Source organism: Lepisma saccharinum, chromosome 1, assembly GCF_977018435.1.
Source record: "Lepisma saccharinum chromosome 1, izLepSacc3.1, whole genome shotgun sequence".
In the NCBI taxonomy this organism is placed as follows: Eukaryota; Metazoa; Arthropoda; class Insecta; order Zygentoma; family Lepismatidae; genus Lepisma; species Lepisma saccharinum.
The window spans coordinates 50895817-50916152 of NC_139229.1; the positions used below are offsets into that span (position 1 = coordinate 50895817).

At 39.5% G+C, this 20336-nt stretch overlaps 1 protein-coding gene across 3 annotated transcripts in view; it reads left to right on the forward strand.

Moving 5' to 3' along the window:
* LOC145995076 (uncharacterized) overlaps positions 1–20336 on the forward strand; it is a 113666-nt gene that overhangs the window by 43438 nt on the left and 49892 nt on the right. For all 3 annotated transcript variants that reach the window (XM_083131612.1, XM_083131623.1, XM_083131618.1), the window contains exon 3: positions 5521–5714. In XM_083131612.1, the coding sequence (XP_082987738.1) occupies positions 5521–5714 (194 nt within the window). The remainder of the gene's footprint in view (positions 1–5520; positions 5715–20336) is intronic.

Here is a 20336-nt window from a genome sequence, read left to right on the forward strand (position 1 = left end):
GAGGGACAAGCGAGACTGTCACCCCATGAAAGGAAAATTAATGTCATTCTAAAATCATATATTTGACACACACAATTTCAATTTGAAGCAGTGTTTCGAGGAATATACCTTTCTTGAAAACCCCTGAAGGAAATCCTGCAGACGAACATGCACCTACTCTACCTCCAAACTTGTCATTTCCCACACGCACATAACACTCACACATGAGTCTTTGTCAACAAATTCACCTTCTTACCGCGCCAACAAAACAATGAAAACTAGATAAATGGTATTTTAACAGTTTAATGGTATTCAGGGCTTCTTAAATGTGACTGCTCCCCACAAAATATACCCCCTTTGCTTTTTCTGCCGCCAGAACTTGACCCAGCTTTCATGAGGAAAAAATCGACTGAGAAATGAAAATATAGTAAAATATAGCCCTGACTACGACACAAATAAAAGAACTGGCATTCTTACTGTGGTATCCGTCCCGCTTCAGTAACGATGCCAGAAAAATTTAGAAATGAGACAGAGGAGCACAAAAAGTAGCAAAAGTTCCCAGGATTCCGTATTTTATATGGTAATAATGATATACTATTATCTGTTGATAGCCGAAATATATTTTCTGAAAACATATTTGGGGGGCACGGAGGGGGGGGGGCTGCTTTTATGAGTGTGGCCCACACTGACCCTCTTCAAAATTCATGGACACGGCACTGACATTATCTAGATTTAAAAGGCTCCTGGACAGGCCCGTAGCCAGAATTTTATTTCGGGGGCTTTATCCCTTATCAGGAGCCGTCATCTAAAGGCGAAAAAGTGAGGGGGGCCAGAAGCACTGAAGATGAATTTCTCAGTATATTACAACTTATTACACAAGATGTTTAATGCTACTAAGGATGTAAAATTAATTGCCACTATACATTATTTACGTCTGAGAGTACCATGCGAGAGACCCTGGTTCGATCCCCGACTAGGAATCACCTGGTCAAGCGGCTCCGGCGCCTACCCAGCGTCGTATAAAGTGGGCACCTGGAGGAAACTCTGGGGGGGGGGGTAAAGTGATCAAGAAAGTGTGGTGCCCTAACTTTACACACCCCCTATACGCCTTCATGTCGTGGTGCAAAGCACAGGGGAGCACTTTATTTTTAAACACTATTTAAATAATACATTATATTTTTAGGATTGCGGGGAGAGCTTCAGCCCCCGAATCCTCCCCTGGCTACGTGCTTGATCTCGGACACACTTGGTCCGTTTGTGTTTTTGCTGCATCGGAATCGGCAACGCGCGAGCGACAAAACAAAAGCTTTCACCACTACACTCCCAAAGTACAATATTTGCACCCAGCCAGTGCACCATGCGAAATGTGGCCACACATGAGGAAATGCAACCGGAAACAAATGACCTCGGTGAGATAAGATTTACACAGGGAGAAAGTAGGCTGGTGAAAGTAGCCGGCGGGAAGAAACATGTGGACGGAGCGAAAGTTGACGCAATAATAATAGCCTTTGTGTGCGGTTCACGGCTGAAGCGCATCCAGTCAGGTTTTTGGATGAGTTACGCGTCTCGTTGAGGAAGTGGGTGCAATCTGTGATGCCAGTGATCTTCGCACCAATGGAGTAACATGGGCGGGTCAACGAGGAAATACAGAGATTTTATGCCACCTGCATTGTCCCCTAATCAGTGAACATGTACACAAGTCTGCTACTAAATCAACAGCATGTTATTGGTAGAAATGGCGTTACCAGTTCTCATCTCATACAGCATGAATATCCAACAGCATGTATATCAGCATGTCCGATCTGCATCCAGGCCAGTAGACAGCCTCCTTGACCTTAGGTAAAATTATCTTGTATACTAATTTGTTTGAGGTGAAGGGTGAAAATGTAAACAGAATATATTTTGTTCCCAACTTCGTTCGTTCATCTTTATCTGTACCTTCCCTGCCCGTGTTGCAGCCTCTCGTTTGACAGAAATCTGCGACTTTGACGTCACCATCCACATTCCTTCCACATCTGCATCAAATGTCAACAACTCCCAAGTTTTGGGAACGAAAGGGAGTTTTATTGCTTCGGCCGGGGGTGGAATGTACGATAAGCACCATGATTGTAGTGAATATCGTACATTTTATCATGTATGATATAAATATCTGTATCATCAAAAATAGTATGGAATGTGTATAGCAATCATTAACACTTCAAGAGGTGTTTTAGAAAATATTTAAAAAAATGTAGTATTTGTATTATATTTCTAAATTTTATATCTTAAATTAACTCAATGTCCCCCGACACACATAATTTACCTTCAATTAATACTGCTAAACTTTTGAAAAATGGACTTGGTTTACAAAGCCCCCCGATAACCCGTGAGCCCCCCCCCCCCCCCCCGGAGATCAGTTCTAGCTATACGGGCCTGTCCGTATCCATTAGATATTCAGTTTCCAGAAAATGCACGATTGATTTGGTTTATTTTACTTCGCTTTTGTGGATGAGTGAAATATGATTAAATTGATCAATGGACACTCACAAAGTACATCCATGCCTAAGCCGGGATTCGAACCCGGAATCCCTTGTGTCGTAGCGCGCTGTGATAACAACTCCGCCACGGAGGTCGGCTGAAAAATGCACGAGATGTGATGTCTTTTGGAGGTGTCTCGCCGATGACCTTGTAATCAAGCGGTTCCGAGATCGATTCCAGGTAGAGGCACATTTCACAGTGGTTCGGATCTTTTATTAAACTGCATATCCAGTCCCGCTTATCCTATCTGAGCACAAAGTGAACTGTAAAAAAAACTTTGATGACTTTTTCGCCAAATTGTATTACTCGGAAGCATGGGGCCCATGATTTCCCCTCGAACTATGAAATATTTTAATACCTATAAAAACTTACGAAAATCAAGTTGACGATTTTCTACTTAATATTGTGCATGCATTCTGATTTTGACCTTGCATAAATAAATGGGTTTCTTATGGAGAGAGGCAAGCTTCAAAAGTCTGCAGTCTGCAATATTGAGCAATTTTTGTTTTATAACCATTGACTACCAGATTTTTTTCGAACTGCAGTCGTGATGCGAAAATGTATCTCTTTTTTTGTCCAACGTACATTTAGAAATGCTCTTTATTTTAATAATTATTGTTGATATGTATAATTTAATTTATAAATATATTATTTTCTAAACATAGAATTATCATGGGTGTTCAATGGTTCTGGTATAAGAAATTTAAAGAAATTTGAAAACATTGGAAATTCGAATACTTTTGAGAATTGAATGTAAACAATATGCACTAAGGTGTACGCCGCCCCGTGTGACAGCCTTTGTCTGTAAGCGACTGTGTTGCTGATTGTCGGATCCATAGGTTGATTGATTGAGGGCCTCCCAGATGGCGCAGTGGTAGCGTCGCCTTGTAATCAAGGGGTCCCGGGTTCATACCCGGTGGAGGCACAAGTGGTTCGGATCCCACTTTAAACTGTAGGTCCAGTCCCGATTAGCCTTACTGTGCATAAAGTGGACTTAAAACACCAACTCAACAACAACCCATAGGTTGATTGAATATTTTCCGTTACTTTGTACCATATTGCAACTCTACAATCGTACCTTTAGCTCTAGTTTCAATACTGCTATAGTGTTAGTGGTCACATCTAATACTCCTACAGACGACTACAGGGGTTCCGAGTTCGAATCCTGGCGTAGGCATGGATGTTGTCAGTGCCTCTTCATTAATTTCCTCCATCATATCATCACTCATCTTCATCATCGGTTAGCCAAAGTGGCAGAAAAGCGTCGTAAAATAACCAAATTCAATCTCGGTCCAACAGCATTTCGAATCATTTTCGGATCTCTTCCCCCCTCAGAATATATTGGGTACAGATCTGGATTAGATTTATGTGCTCCAGAGTTTGAAATGGGTGTCTTCCAGGCATCCTGTAGTGCAGTGCATTCTTCAACGGCTCTTGTCATTATCTGCCAAGTCACATTGGCAAAAAGGGTGAACGGAGCAGCCCAAGCCCTCTGATGCAGACGGCGATGTTCTGGTCCATCTTCTGCCAGCCAGGCTGCAGAGTGTGTTTCGTTGCTCCCTTATGACACGTGGCAGAAATAGAGGTATCAGGTAACGGGGAAAAGGTTCGCTCTATCACGTGTCCTTCCTCGTACGGTCCCTCTGTCAAGAAGAAGCCATTTTAACTCGACTTCGTATTGGGCACAGTCGTCTCACACATCGTAATTTGCTGCAAGGGCTGGATCCTCCGCTGTGCCGTGCCTGTAACATTCTATAGCTCGTTGAATGGTACAGGCAGCTCTTGGTGGTTATGCCCAACAACGTCGACAACGTGGCTACCATCTCTGGGGTCCTATTTTTTGTATATGTATATATATTGTGTTTTGTATTGTATATGTATTGTCAGTGTATAACAATTTACGGCCACATTATATAATTATTATTTATTTATTTATTAATGCCTTGTTTTAAATGGCGGAGTTAAGGCCGTACAAAGCCTTTTCTTCCAATCAACCATACACATAAAATTATACATTATATTATACACAAAGTACATTAAGTCATTTAACATAGGTCCACACACACACATTATACTCATACACACAAGTCTTAACGCCCTGAATACAACACACAAAATACAAAATATATAATACACAGAATGCGATATATGGAATGCAAAATTTAAAATTGTATATAAGTAATTACAAAGTATTTTAAGAATTCATGCACTTGCATACACCTGGTTGACAGGGGAAGATCTAACGACTACTCTGAAGAGAGTGGCGAACTCGTCTGCTAAAGGAAGCGACGGAGCTAACTGTTCTAGTGCTTTCTGGCAACTGATTCCATAGTCTTACAGCCGATACTGAGAAAGAGTTGGAGAAGAAGGTTGATCTGTGGACGGGGATAGAGAGAACTGAGGAGCTGCGTGATCTGGTGTCGCGATCGTGAAATTCGTGAAGAAATTGGAAGCGAGAGAGGAGATAGGAAGGTGACTTGAAGTTGAGAACTTTGTAAAGTAAGACTAGAGTGCGCAGCGTTCGTCTTTCTTGCATACGTAGCCACCCCAATTTGAGAAAATAAGGTGATAGGTGGTCCCAATATTTTAAATTAAAAATGTATCGTACGCAGACATTTTGAACACTCTGCAGACGTCTAGCTGACTCACCTGTTGAGCCGGAATACGCTACGTCACAATAATCTAAATGACATAAAACTAGCGACTGACATAGTTTGGCCTTGATAGAGGTGGGGAGGAACTTGCCCATGCGTCTTATAGAATACAGAGATGCGAAGGCTTTTCTATACGCTGAACTTGTGTGATGTGACCATGATAAATTTCCGTCTAATACAATTCCAGGATCTTTAACAGTTTGGTTAAATGGAATGTGAGTCGAATCTACAAGAATGGAAGGCTGAATGTTAAGATCTACGTAACGTTTCAGTTTATCGGAAGCAATCAAAATTGCTTGTGTTTATATGTTGGCAATAATTGAATCTCCATTGTTTCTATGGAAATTTAAAGCTGCCTGTCTCATTGCAGAACCCACTATCCTTGGCCCAACGATCCCAAATGCAAGGACTTTTCTGTGCGGTTTGCCAAGCCCCATTCGTATCCTGTTCGAGGGCTGATCAGCTATCCAAGCAGCGGGAATACTTGGACCAGGTACTTGACTGAGGGAGCATCGGGTACTTACACTGGCAGCGTGTACAACGATCCTAGGATAATGAACAAAGGTTTGTTTCATAATTACTTCAATTATAATTTTAAGCATAGAGTCCTAACCATAGATGGGACAGAATTAAGCAGTATGTCTCAGTGAAGCTACATATTGCATAGTTGTTCGGAATTCGACTTTAAACTATAGGTTCAGTCACAATTAGCCTATCTAAATCAGACTTACTGCCGGTGATCCTGTCGGAAGGGCGGAAATTTGAACATTAAAAGTGTGTGTAAATTATCGAATTATCGGATCATTACAGTACAGTCTTAACTCTTTACTACGTAAACTTCCTTACTTTCCTCAATTTTGACTCTTTTTACTTGATTCTGCAGCTGCCACAAAGTTCATGTAATTTTTACATTTGTACATGTGCATCACTCACACTTACAATAGTAGCCTGTAGACTAGAGGAGACCGGGGTTCGTTGTGACAAAATGAGGATATTTTCTTTTGCTTAACGTTATCTTTATTTTCACAATTTTTTCGTGTTAAATGCAAGTGTATACATTTAGCTATTACCATGTTATTTATATATATATATATATTTGTTCTAGGTGCAGCATAAGGACAGTATTTGCGAAAAAAGAAGAAGTGTTTTTAGTCACAACATGCCCCGGTGTGGGGCTAGTTATCCCAAGTCGGGGGCAAGTTGTGACAGTATCTATATAGCACTTCTGAATTACATAGTATAGACAATTTGTGTATCATCACTGTGCAGTAAAAATAATTTCAATGGTTAGATGCATCATTAATTACACCGTTAGGACGAAGAAGTTGCCTCGGCATCTGATTTTCTAATTATTAATCAAGTGATATCTCTAACACCACGTCAGAAAGAAATATGGTGTAGGTCTATATAGTCTAATATAAAAATCTAATAATCGTTAATAACATCAAAATACAATGATATAATGAATTTTGAAATTCAACATGCTTTATGTATCATCATCCGAGTCACAATTTTGACGGATATAAACAAGTTTTCCCTCAGTACAAGCATCACGTACTCACTGTTTACACTCAAGGCACTGAACCCACTTCTCTCCAGATTTAGAATTGGAAAATGGTTCCCTCTCCAGATTTAGAATTGGAAAATGGTTCCGTACACACAACTGTGTCAAAAACAATCATTGTCATTATTTGAACTTGGCTCATTTTCAGTACTTTGCATCTTTTCACATAAATATCTGTATTTTGACAGCTGTCACAACTAGCTCTTTACTTTTGTCACAACTAGCCCCATATGTACTTTTTCACTTCTAACTCTTCAATCTCAACTTCAAATTTAAATGTTTTGAATTATAACCTCTCACATACTGACTATAAATAATAAAATTCTCAGGATATATTTCTGCTGTTTGAGGCTATATTAAAAACTAGAGAAGAAATAATATTTACCACAGAAATTAGGTTAAAAACCCACAAAAAAGAAATTCCCACCTAACTCTTCTCTGGGAAGAAGCACACTACTGGCAAACAATAGATAAGAAATGCGCGTGCCAATGAGCAACCAGTGTCAACAACAAACGAATATCACTAATAGTTTCCACGGAACAATGCTTGTCACAACCAGCGCCGTCACAACCAACCCCGGTCTCCTCTACTTCCACTCTATCATTTAATTTATTTATCCGGATTCATTTTTATTAGTTACAATGTTAATGTTTTGACAGAATTTGATTCTTTTATTCGCTTTGCCTCCTTTTTCTAATTAAATATTGTACATATTTCAAATATATATACTGCACGTACAGATTTATAATAATTCAATACTGTAAAGTTAAACTGATAAAAGAAGGAAGATATGTTTTGCAATCATATCAATACATATGAACACGGTAATTACTGTGCAATTTCATTCAACAATGTAAAGGAAATATACAAAAAAGAAAGTAAATGATGAAGTAGAGAGAAAGAGAGTAAGGAAGGAAAAATAATACTAACAAAGAGTTACAAATACACGAGAGAAGAAAAAAATAAATAGTTTTTCCTTATTCAGAGAGGGCGAGGAGCAAGTGCCTCCCCTCTCCTTGACCCTAATTGTGTATGCCCACGAGTAACAACTTTTAGCTTTCGGAGGAAACTGTCAAGGTGACAGCAGCAGCAAAGATACAAAAAAAAAAAAAAAAAAGCGAAATTATTTATTATTTTAAAGAGCCCTCATAATGTCTTTCACCCTTCAGAAGTAGCATTATAACATACTAATTTCTCTAAAGGTTAGCATATTGCCTAAACTCATACACAAAAAAAACCAGCGCATTTCTTTCAATGTTGCATCTTTGCGCTTTATTGCTTTGTCTTTTTTTTAAAAAATATAAAACGTATCGACCTGTCACTATTATTCGCAGTAATAAGGCTTGAAGATAACTTTTTGAATTGCTTGTATGCGATTGCATACGTATATTAAGTGCAGTTTAATCAGCCTGATATCGCACTTGGCAAGAATTCTCCTACAAGTATATGCAAGGGTTTATGGGAAGCTAGTTTGACTTCAGAAAAGTAAAAGGTACAAATAATATAATTGGAATTCTGCGGACATTAGGTGAAAGTTTCCTTGAGAAGGGAAAGAAGTATTTATAGTATTTGAGGATTTGGAGAAAGCGTTTGATAGAATGAAACTTACAGAGATACTGAAGAACATTGGCGTAGATTGGAAAGAGAGGGGAAAGCCTGGTGGACACAGTGAAAATCTGTCCATTGGTCAGAAAGCAATGACTGAATGAATTAAATATTAGCTTAAATGCACTGACTGACCTTGTGGCCTTTGTGTATGACGTCTGTTTCTGTGGCGTCTGTGTGTGAGGGACGGGCATGAGCGAGTTATAGGATTTTCCGATCCTGGGGAAATTACATGCTGGGAAAAATTGGTTTGGAACATTGATCGGGGTCCTGTCTAGCTTGACCACGGTGACCCCCGTGGAGTTGCCCGCCGGCGATGGGCTAGCCGTCTCGCGAATTCAAAGAAAGCAGGCAATGTTTCCAACTCCTCTAAGAAATCAGGTTCATCTTCTTATTGAAATGAACAACTTTATGCACATTTTCTGATATATATTTTTTGTGTATTTTATTCACTGAGTCTGGGCTTCGCAGATAGCCTAGATAGCCTCGAATATACGCCTCTGACTTCAACAGTTTGTTCATAAGTCCGGGAAGGACATGTCAATCGCCCCCTCCATTAAGATACAAAATCGACGACGACTCGTGGAAGCACTCACAGTCTAGGAGATTTTGGATTCAACCTTCTAAAAGTATCTTCCTCATGTCTGGAGAACAATTAAAAATCTTCAGATTGTCGAAATTCACCTTGCACAGTTCCTTGCGAGTGTTTGTATCCAATAACATTGCCGTGTTGAATTTCACTTGGGTAGCTATGAACGGTCCTGTCCACAAATAAAACAACTTTGAAATGGTCCGGTTAAGAGTGGGCTGGAGGTTGGCATGAAAGTAGTTTCCTGGCCCGATGCGATACAGAGACACCTAGCGACATATCAGAGGACTAGGAATTCTTTTCGGCTGTCCTAAGCCTGAGGCCAGAGAACCTTCCTTCCTTCACCACCCCCTCCCCTCCGCGTGACTCCCGCAGGGAGGTTTCCAGGAAAAGGACACCCACCTGTTTCTTTTAATTCTGGTTTCGGAGGCTAAAATTTCTCCACTGGCAAAGCAATTCGCATTTCTCTGCTTGCTGGCTGATTCTTGCATGGAGCGAGACGAGTGGCAGGCTCCAGAGACAGAATCTTCATCACTGAAGTTTTGATTGAATACATTTGGTTGATTACCTACAGTGGCTACTATAATTATGTTGAATTTTCTTGTTGAGGTTGGAATTTTATCAATTGAGAGTAAAGAAGGCGGTAGAGAATATCTGTTGAAAGAAAGTATTTTCCTTTGAAGGGGGTGTTTTTTTATACAAAATCAATATAATAATAATAATAATAATAATAAGGCAAGAATTAGTAACAATTATTATTTCAACTATTAACGAATCGAGTCCCTATTAGAGATGGGCAGGAGCGAAACTACCTGGAATTTAAAAAGGGGAAACGTGGACATGCGTAATAACATATGGAAAAACTGAAAAGGAGAAAGACGGACAAAACAATGTAACAAAATGTACAGTAGTAACAAAGATGTCAGGAAACAATAGTATAATATTGAACATACACTTTGATGAAGTAGTTTTCTTTGTTATGATCTGAATTAAGTCCCTTTGCACAGTTCTCATCGTTGGAGTTCACAGCAGCTTTAATCGGCCAAGATTGATTGATTTTGTTTATTTTACTTCGCCTTTATGCCACTCTTGGCTAATGATTATATGATGTAATCGATGAAGAGACGCTCACGAAGGACACGTATGCCCAGACCGGATTCGAACCCGGGACCACTGGCGTCGTGGCGAAATGAGATAAATACTCCGCCACGGGGCCGGCTAATCGGCCAAGGGTGGGGACAAACTCTCAGTGATGATGGGAATCCCCTGTGGAAACATATGACCAGTTCCTGCATCACATTAGTTGCTCTCTCCTATTGTGATTTTTCCCAATGTTAATTGATTGCTTGCCAAGTGAAATTTAGTCCAACTAATTATAGTATGATCTTCAAGATCAGCACTATACGTGTTACAAAGTACTCTTAAAAAAATCCCAGTGAATTGGCCAAAATAAAGTGACAGAATTTCGAGGAGAGGCCGAGCCTCTGTGGACCCACACTTGGTTACGCCAATATACGTAAGTAAACCCGTGGTGCTACAGCCCCTGAGGGCCAGAGCCCACCTACCGACTGTAGGCGTCACTTCCAGTCCAACCAGTTATGTGCGGTCAGCACGACGAACCCCTAATCTTTGTTGTAGGTTTCCGTGACTCATTCATAGCTTCCCAATCTCCTCACGATGGTGGGTGGCAACCGGCCCTATACACAGGCCGAAATCTCAGGAGAAAAGTTGATACGTTTCCCCTAAGAGACTCGAACCTGCGCGCGTCCCGTAGACGGAGCTCAAACCATGATGCATCGGACCATACAGTCACGATGCAGAACAGCAGGGCCGTAGCCAGAATTTTATTTCGGGGGGAAGGCTCATCCCTTATCAGCAGCTGCCATCTAAGGGCGAAAAAGTGGGGAATAGAACCCCTGAAAATGAATTTCTCAGTATATTACAAGTTATTGTACAGGATGTTTAATGTAAGTAAAATTAATCACCGCTATACCCTATTTTAATTACATATTTGTAGGATTTCGGAACGGTCTTCAGCTTCACCCTCCCCCCCCCCGGTCACGTGCCTGCGGGAGAAAATATACATAAGTGCTGATCCCTTATTCTGATTGGCGTTTTAAGAATAGAATATCCTTCAGAGCTTCTCTAAGACATGGTCTTTTAAAAATCAGTTCTAGAGAAGAAACCTTGTCCAATTTACGTTTTCAACTTGTTTCCTTGTGTAGTTTTTAAAGAAGAGAAAAGTTATCACAATTGGTAATCTGCTGGACAAGATCAACGTCGAATATGTAATTGAAACAAAAATTTTAATGTTCGTACCACGATGGTTTTACTGACTGAAAAGTTTATGTTTCATAATTTTGATTGAGCAGAGGGGGCTCTCTAACTGCACCAATCGCCGCCAACCCTATGATAATCGTTTGAGTATCTTGAGTTTCTGTTTTAAGTCTACTTTATATACAGATAGACTAATCGGGACTGGATCTATATTTATAGTGGGATTGAACTAACTATTAGGCGTCCACCGGATACCAAACTCAGGATATTTTAAATTACAAGGGTCACCTTTACCATTATGCTATAGGGGATGCAAAATATATCTGAAACTAAGAAGAAATTTTGAATGCAATGTAGAACGAAGGAGGCACCGTTCACATTAAAGGGGAAGACGCCAGGAAATCCTCCCTCCACTTTCCTAACCTGTACATCTCTAATTTGATTCTCAGCGAAGGCAAGAATTTTATCCAATATTTTATATCACTTTTGTTATTTTTAATGAAGAATTCGAAGTAATAATTTGTCTTTAAATCTCAAGTTAGAAAGTCAGCAAAAATTATGTTTTTATACTAAATTTTACATTAATTGAAGATTTGCAAAGAAACGGTAAACCGTTTTGTTGGTTGATTGATTTAGTGTTTTAAGCCCACTTTATGCACAGTAAGGCTAAGCGGGACTGGACCTACAGTTTAAAGTTGAATCCGAACCACTACGTGCCTCCACCGGGTATCGAACCTGGAACCCCTTGATAACAAGGCTACGACGCTACCACTGAACCATCGGGGAGGCCAGTGTAAACTTTTCGTCATCGTTCCACTCCAAAACAGATGTTTCTGTAAGAGCCACATCAAGTTTGTTTGGAAGTAGTGATGTTCTATGACACACACACACACACGCATATATCTCCTCAACAGGTACTATAGACCAGCAATGTCAAACTCAATTCGTGAGTAGGGCCGCATAACGATAATGTCAAAACTATCCGGGCCACATATCTAGAACCCCAACACCTTAAAATCCAGAACTAAGTGGTTCGACCCAATGGGGTCGGGGAGGGGGGGATTCCAGTGATTATTATTGCAGCATCGATATGTAAATTATATAGACCTCCCCCCATATTTTTTCATGGTTATAGTATTTTACATGTTACTTTCGAGTATAAATTGGTTACAATTGTAACTGTTTGTGTGCAATTATAGTTTCGTTTCGCACAGATTTCACTGTTTTTTTTTTTTAACAAGCTTCTCATAAGTCTGCAATAAGTTTTTTGTTAGCATGAAACTCTTAATGCAGACAACAAATGTTTTGTCAGTCATTCTTGATCATTCGGCTGTTTCATTAATCTTCATTATGGAAAACAACTTTTCACCAAGGCAAGTGCAACCAAAATTAATAAAATTTCTACAGCAAAATAGCTTATTCGAGGGTACTGCTATTGGAGATATAAGAAAAATCAAGGATAGCCCACCTCGCGATATTTATTTTTCAATACGAGTTGCACTGCAATTAAATAAGTTCCATTCGAAGTCAGGACTTTCACACGCACCATCTTAAAGAAAAGGGAGCAGAGCAGAACAAGATTATTGCCTTTCGCACCCTATGAAGTCTTGAAACCTGTTTCCAACTTCATCACGTAGTATTTTTACTTTGGACAAATTATAACTTTATTAAAAAGTTTTAATATAACGGAAGACTGTAACTTTGCAAAATGGCCTCCACTTCCTTCAAAATATCAGCTCTTGTGTCACGGGGAGGAATCATTCAAGTAGTTTTACTGTCATATCGAGATAAGAATCGCATCCACGAGTGAAGGGAGCAAACCGAGCTAGCTCACAGACGTCCGTAATTTCGCATATTGTGAGCGAAAAGGCAACAACACGAACAATTTTCGCTTTCAATTGTTCGTTGACTAAGTAATAAATCCTCTCCTCTGATTTTTTTATTAGCGTTCCTTTTCTGCAACGTTTGGCTAATGGCGACGATGAGGATGAGTAATGATATGATGAAATTGATGAAGGGACACATACAAAGAAAACCCATGCTCAGGCCAGGATTCGAACCCGCAACCTCTGGTGTCGCGACGGGTTGTGCTAACCACTCCGCCACAAATTATGGCAAATTTATTTCGTGATAAAGAAATATTTCTGAATGAATTTACTTTATCAGGGTACAAAATTTCTACGCTTTTCAGTATTCACTTCACAACAAAAGTAAGCATTTCACTTGAAAAATCTGCATTCCTCTTCTATAGTCCTTTTCTTACTCCCACGAAGTTTGGGCAGCCATATGGTTCTTTGAAACTTTTACAGAAACTGAATTTTCTTCCAGGTAAATCCTTGAAAATCAAGAAACAAACTCATAGGCGACAGAAAGTATGCACGCTGCCCTCCCCCAGCTGGCAAGATATTTTCGTACTTCAGAAGTAACATGTCCATCAGCTTGCTTAGTTGACACAACACCTACTCTATAATGGAATGTATACCTGTGTAGGGAAAATTGGTCAATGTGTTGAAGTTTGGATGAGTCTGGTCTTGTATCACGAGAAAAGAGAAAACGGGATAACTACAAATGTATAGATAATTTCAAGCATGAAGTGTTAAGTGGGGCCAAGGCATTAACGGATGCTGGGGCCTACATGCGGCCCGCGGGCCGCGAGTTTGACTGGCCGAAATATCAGGAGAAAAGTTGTTACGCTTCTTCCAGGAGACTCGAACCTGCGCGCGTCCCGTAGCTGGAGAGCCCAAAGCATAACGCCTTAGACCGGACGGTCACGATGCAGGACAGCAGGCTCGTAGGCAGAATTTTTTTTTGGGGGGGGGGATGCTCATCCCTTATCAGCAGCTGCCATCTAAGGGCGAAAAAGTGAGGGAACCCCTGAAGATGAGTTTTTGTTTCCTAATTTTCATTTGGGAAAGGGGAGCTCTCTCACTGCACCAAGCGCCGTCAACCCTATGCCGGTCGTTTGAGTATCTTGAGTTTGAGTTTCTGTAAGTCATCTTTATGTATAGATAGGCTAATCGGGACTGGACCTACATTTGTAGTGGGATTGAACTATTGGGCGTCCACCAGGTACCAAACTCGGGACCTTTTGACATTACGAGGGTCATCTTTACCATTACGCTATAGGGGAGGCAAAAATATCTGAAACTAAGAAGACATTTTGAATGGACATGTAGAATGTAGGAGGCAGGGTTCGCGCTGAAGAGGAAGAAGACGGAATTCTCCCTCCCCTTTCCTAACCTGTACATGTCTAACGTAATTCTCAACCAAGCCAAGAGTCTTGTCTAGTGTTGCCCACGAGACGAGACTTTGGCCTGTCTCGTCTCGTGGAAATGCTGTGAAATGCTGTCTCGTCTCGAAAATATTCGTTTGTCTCGGGACACATGATCAATCTCGTCTCGTCTCGAATTTTTAAAAGCCTGTCCCGTCTCGTCCCGTGGGCAACACTAGTCTTGTCCTTCTACATTTTATGTCACTTTTGTTATTGTTATGGAGAATTCAAATTAATAATTTGTCTTTAAATCTCAAGTTAGCAAGTCAGCCAAAATTATGTTTTTATACTAAATTTTAGATTAATTGAAGATTTGCGAAGAAACAGTAGACCTTTTCATGATCCTTCCACTCCAAAAACAAATGTTTTGTAAGAGTCACATCAAGTTTATGCTTGGAAATAGTGAAGTTCTAGGAACCACACACACATATATGTAAGCAACAACGATAGTAGGCTATTGTAATTTGGAGAGGATATGATTTGTGAGCGGAACAAGCATGGGAATTTAACGAAGTTCCTTTGCGAATTAATCATCAATTATTTGTGTGTGTGTACACGTATTTCCTATCTGCACCGTTGACTCACAAAGTACTACATGTGAGGTAAAACTATCGAAATGTAAAAAGAGGAAGCGCTACCACCCTCCCCGCCTTTTCTACATTTTATTCAAATCGAACACCAGGCAGGTATCGAGATATATATATTTCGGAGGGGCGTCCTAACGTAATGTCTCAAAATAATAATATTAATAATGTTAAATTAAAATAAGTATAATTATATTAAATTAATTAATATATTTTTATTACATTAATAGATAAGAAGGCGATATAACAACAGTGATACAGTATAACATCACGTATTCATTATCTAGCTTACGTGTAGTTAAGGTCGGCAAAATTTGTAAATAAATAGAAACTGCCCTGGCAAGGAAATTAATGCCAAATAGATAAAGAATATAATATTTATTGAGTATGAAAAAATGATGTTAGATCCAGTTGACGAAAGTAAAATTCCTGGTAATATTTTGCATGTTATTATAAGTAGTAATAATTCTTGCATAAATCTTCTTTGGTACTGTCATTCAAAGTCGTATTGCTTTCCAATATTTTTGCGGAAATAAACAAATTGCGATTAGACAACAACCTTATTTTCATTACTTAATTGAAGTTATTTTATGATCTCATTATTTAATTTTTGTACTTGGTAAGTCTTTCGGGGGGAGGTTGGGACTCCTGGACCCCCCTGAAGACGTCCTTCGCGGTAGGGATCGAGATAAAGTTACTGTGTCACTGGTTCCAATTCACGGTAAATATGCTCTGCTTCTCTACACTCAAACATACACAAACTCGTGACCTTCCTGCTTTCTTGGTTTCTTGCCTGGGAAAGAGGCAATAAATCAAGCTGTGACAGCTACGGGACCTTCTGACGAGGGGACGGAACCCAGCTGTGCAGAGGATTCAAACACCCGCGCGTCTAGCCCTCCCCGTCACCCTGGGGCAATTTTCAAACAGAGACATCTAGTGGCCAAGTGGCGAACTATTACGAATGAAATTCGGCTGAAGCGGCCGTATCTTTCGCTGTCGATAATACATGAAATTTTTAAACAATCATTTTGGGCTGTGCAAGTGACTTTTGAAAGAAAAGCCCTCCCTAGCTTAGTCATAAAAGGATTGACCATTACGTTAGTATGCATCATAATGGCCATTTTCATTGGTGCTACCCACAAATCCTATAACCATTCTGTGCTTATTTACGTATTTCCTTATGGGAAATTGAAAAAAAATAATGGAATTTGTGCACATTTAACGAACTGAAATTGCATGAATGTGTCATGTACTCAAAGTTTCATAAACTAAGTTCACATCCACTGAGTGTTTTCCGGCAAATTTTTGTCCTAAAACGTTATATTCAACAAAATGCAAAAAAGCCCATGTTAAATTTTGGCGCTTTCCACGGCGACCTTCGCCAAACTCCACCTCCCTCTTAACAGCTGAACTTGGACGATGACTTCTTAGCAGCACCAGGTCCTCCTCCTTCAACTGCAAAGCATGAAACTTCTGCTTCAGTTTCCGCCTCTGCACAGCATACCGTTCCCTTAACTGCACTTGAACAACCTTACTCTGCCAGTCTTTCTCACCGTCTTCTGGCTCAGGCTATGGAAAATCTCTTAGCACTTGTGGTGGGACTGAATGGCGGAAAAAACAATTCAATGGGTGAATATCCTGTAACTTCAGAAAGAGACTTGTTAATTAACCAGGCAACTTCATAAAGATGCTTGGAACAAATCTGGTGATCGTGCTGGCAATAAACCCTAAGTAAACAAGTTATCTCTTGGTTGGCTCTCTCCACTAGGTTTCCTTGAGGGTGGTAGGGCGCCGTACACTCATGTTTCATTCCCATGGATTCGATGAAACTCTGCCATGACTGGGAAGTGAACTGGGATCCTCTATCCGACAAAATTAGTTTAACAGCTGGATAATGGGCGAAATATCTCTCCTTCATTAAGCGAATTATCTCAGCGGTACTAGCCTTCCGCACAGAATAAACTGTGACGAACCTGGAGAAAACATCTATAAGGCTGAGAATATGATAGTACCCTGAAGAAAGCGGTAACTTTCCAATAAGGTCAATGGAAAGCATCTCATGAGGTTCCTTTCCACTAATGTGCAGCTTTTCCTTCATGATACCTAACTTGTCAGGCTTCATTTTTGCACAACTCAGGCAATCATGGATATAGTTAGAAATATCAGGTTTCATTTTTTTCCAATAATATCGGGATTGCAATTGCCTATAACACTTTCCCATACCAAAATGACCGCCGAAATCATGTTTTTTTTTCAGCAGCTCGGGGTGTCTGGAATTCGGAACACACAACTTGTACTGTGGAGCCTCCCCACTGTAACTTCTAAACAGCAATCCATGATGAAGTTTAAAGGACTTCCGTAACCTGGTCATGCCTGCATCTTCGTTTTCAGTAGGCTGCTGAAGTTTAGCAAACATTTCACTGCAAAAAGAATCTTTAGCCTGGGCTTCTTTCCAATCACTCACTTCTTCATCTTCTTCCCAGAGAAAATTTATGTGGTAATGCAGACAATCAGACTCCAGCTTGCTCTCAGTATCTGCCTTCACAGGATATCTAGATAACGTATCAGGAATAATATTTTCCTTTCCACTAACATACACTATTTCGAACTGATATGATTGGATTTTCAAAGACCAACGGGTCAATCGACTATTCCAATTTTTACTATTTTGCAGCCACTGTAGTCCTTTATGATCAGTATAAATTTTAAATTTTCGCCCCTTAAGATAGACTGCAAAGCGTTCTATTCCAAATAATATAGCAAGGCACTCAAGTTCATGAACAGGAAAATGAAGTTCATTGTTACGTAACTTTCGGCTAGCATAATGAATAACGAAAATATCATGTCCGTCGGTCTGGAACAAAACGCAACCGAGCCCTTTTCCACAGGCATCTGACTGCAGACAAAATTCTTTAGTAAAATCTGGTTGTGACAGCGCAGTGTACTAACCAAATCAAGTTTCATGAATTCAAAGGCTTCATTGTATACTTCTTTCACATTTTTGGACAAAAGATAAGTAAGCGGTTGCCCTTTCACTGCAAAATTTTCAATGTACACTTCGCAACATCTTATTTGACCGCCCCGAAAGAATTCTAAGTCCCGAAATCGTAAACTTAGCAACATTGCACTTCGGCTCCAGGTGAGAGTAGCCAACTTTGAGTAGGTCCTTCCACTAGACGAAAAACGCCGCGGTGAGAGGTTTTCAATTTAACACTTTCCATGAACTTAGAAACTATAAACCGCTATTATAATACACAATCAAACAGAAATAATAAATTGGAAAAATAACCTTGAGGGATATTTACGATTCTGCTTGCTCGACTTGAAATTTTGGGGGTTTGAAACACTGAATAGAGTATTTCTCCACCTGAAGGAAATTGCCATCAAGTTTGTGCAGAAAGAAGCAAATTTGTGAGGAGTTTATGCGACATTTTATTTACAATACCTTGCATAATATCGAACAGTTCTCAAAAACATATATTTTACACGACTTGTCGAGAAAATGTGCTTGAAACACAGGAAGGTGCGAGTCTTCATAAACGTCAACATGTTTTTAAACGTCATTAAGTTAATGTAGAGCAGTTGGTTAGACGCTGCTATCCTTAAATTTTCGTCAAGCGTGAAAGGTCGCCGGTTCAAATCCCACCCTCTCCTCTTTCTTTTTTTATTTCTTTTTGTTTGCTGAACAGATACCGTTGATATTAGAATATTTAAAAAATGAATCCGATGCACACTTGGGGGACGTCCCTTCTGCGCATATTTCCCCTTAGAAGTTGGAGATTTCCAGGATTTAAAGTTAAAACTTTTCTTTTTAGTTATTGTTCATATGTTGTGTTAACACACACATCATGATTAATTCACAAATCACATATATGTATTCAGGATGCAAAATGTAATGTTATTTAAGTTATGTATTGTTTGTTCTTCACTGACACCTAAAATATTGATTATTTGATTTCGATATACTAAAAAAAGATATACAGTTATGTTAAGTAGTGATGCAGTGCAGTACTGTAACGAAGGAGAGCGTTTAATGAGTTCAAATTTCTAAGATTGGTAATTTTATGTCTGTTCCTTCGTAATGACTGTTGTCAATCCCCTCACCACCATCTTACCATGCGTCTAAAAATAATAGGAAATCGCTAATTAATGTAAGTAAATTGTTATTGCGACGAAGGCCGATTCGATAAGAAACTACTAATAAGTATTTATATAGTGAGTGACAAACAAAAAATTCAAAACCTCATAATGATCGTTAATTCCTCACTGCTTTGTATCTAAAATGTTTGTCTTCTTTGAACAGAAAGTACGAGTATCAGATATACTTTCCGCACTAACTTTGCAATATTCGAAACCACCATTACAGACTTAGCTCTATATAACTTGATTCTGCGCATTCCACGTGGCATGTGACTTCCTCCTATCATGGAAATAACTTTCTCTTATTATTTCCTTTCCTCTCCTGAAATATAGAGACCAATGTTAACTTCTTAGCACGGTGGATAAACTTTACATCCAACGATAAACTCCTGAAAAAATCCTGCCTAGGTGGAGAATCGAACCTACGACCTCCCTCGTGAATATCAAGCACGCTACCTCTTCTCCAGATAGCTCATTTTAAAATTTGCTACCAGTTTGAAGAAACCAATTCACACATAATGTCATATCTATAATTTCCTCATGACAATTTTCATGAGGAAACGAATTCAGATAAAATCGAGAATCGCTGAAAGGGAAAAATGATGAACATATCTATTGGCGTTTTGTCATATTTTGTAAATTGTGTATAAATTCCGTGTTTTGAACAAGCAATCGTTTAGTTACGAAGTATGTTGTTGTTTGTTTAAAGTAGGAACGGGAGAGCGAAAAGGAGTCATATGAACCAGACCCTGTTTGACAAGCCAAAGACTGTATGAAAAGAGAGAGGAAATGGATATTCAACGTATGAAATATAAAATATGTTTGAAATGAAAACAGTGGAAACCTTGAAAGATAATACTAACGAACTTCAAACTATGAAAAACATATTTTCGTGGTGGAAAACTCCAAGTCATTTTCGAAATATGAACTTGATTTTTCTGTATTATAAAGTGGAGATATGAGTAGTTGTATTTACGGTGGGATAAACCCGAGAAAGTATGAACCCCCCCTCAAGCAGATTTGCTATACTTAAAACTAGCTCAACATGCATACATGAGCTTTTTGCTCAAGTGTGGAACCCCCGTATAATCCAAGATTTTTGTAAAAAAGCCCTCATGGATTCCATGAGAAAGTATGACCCCCTCAGATTGATGA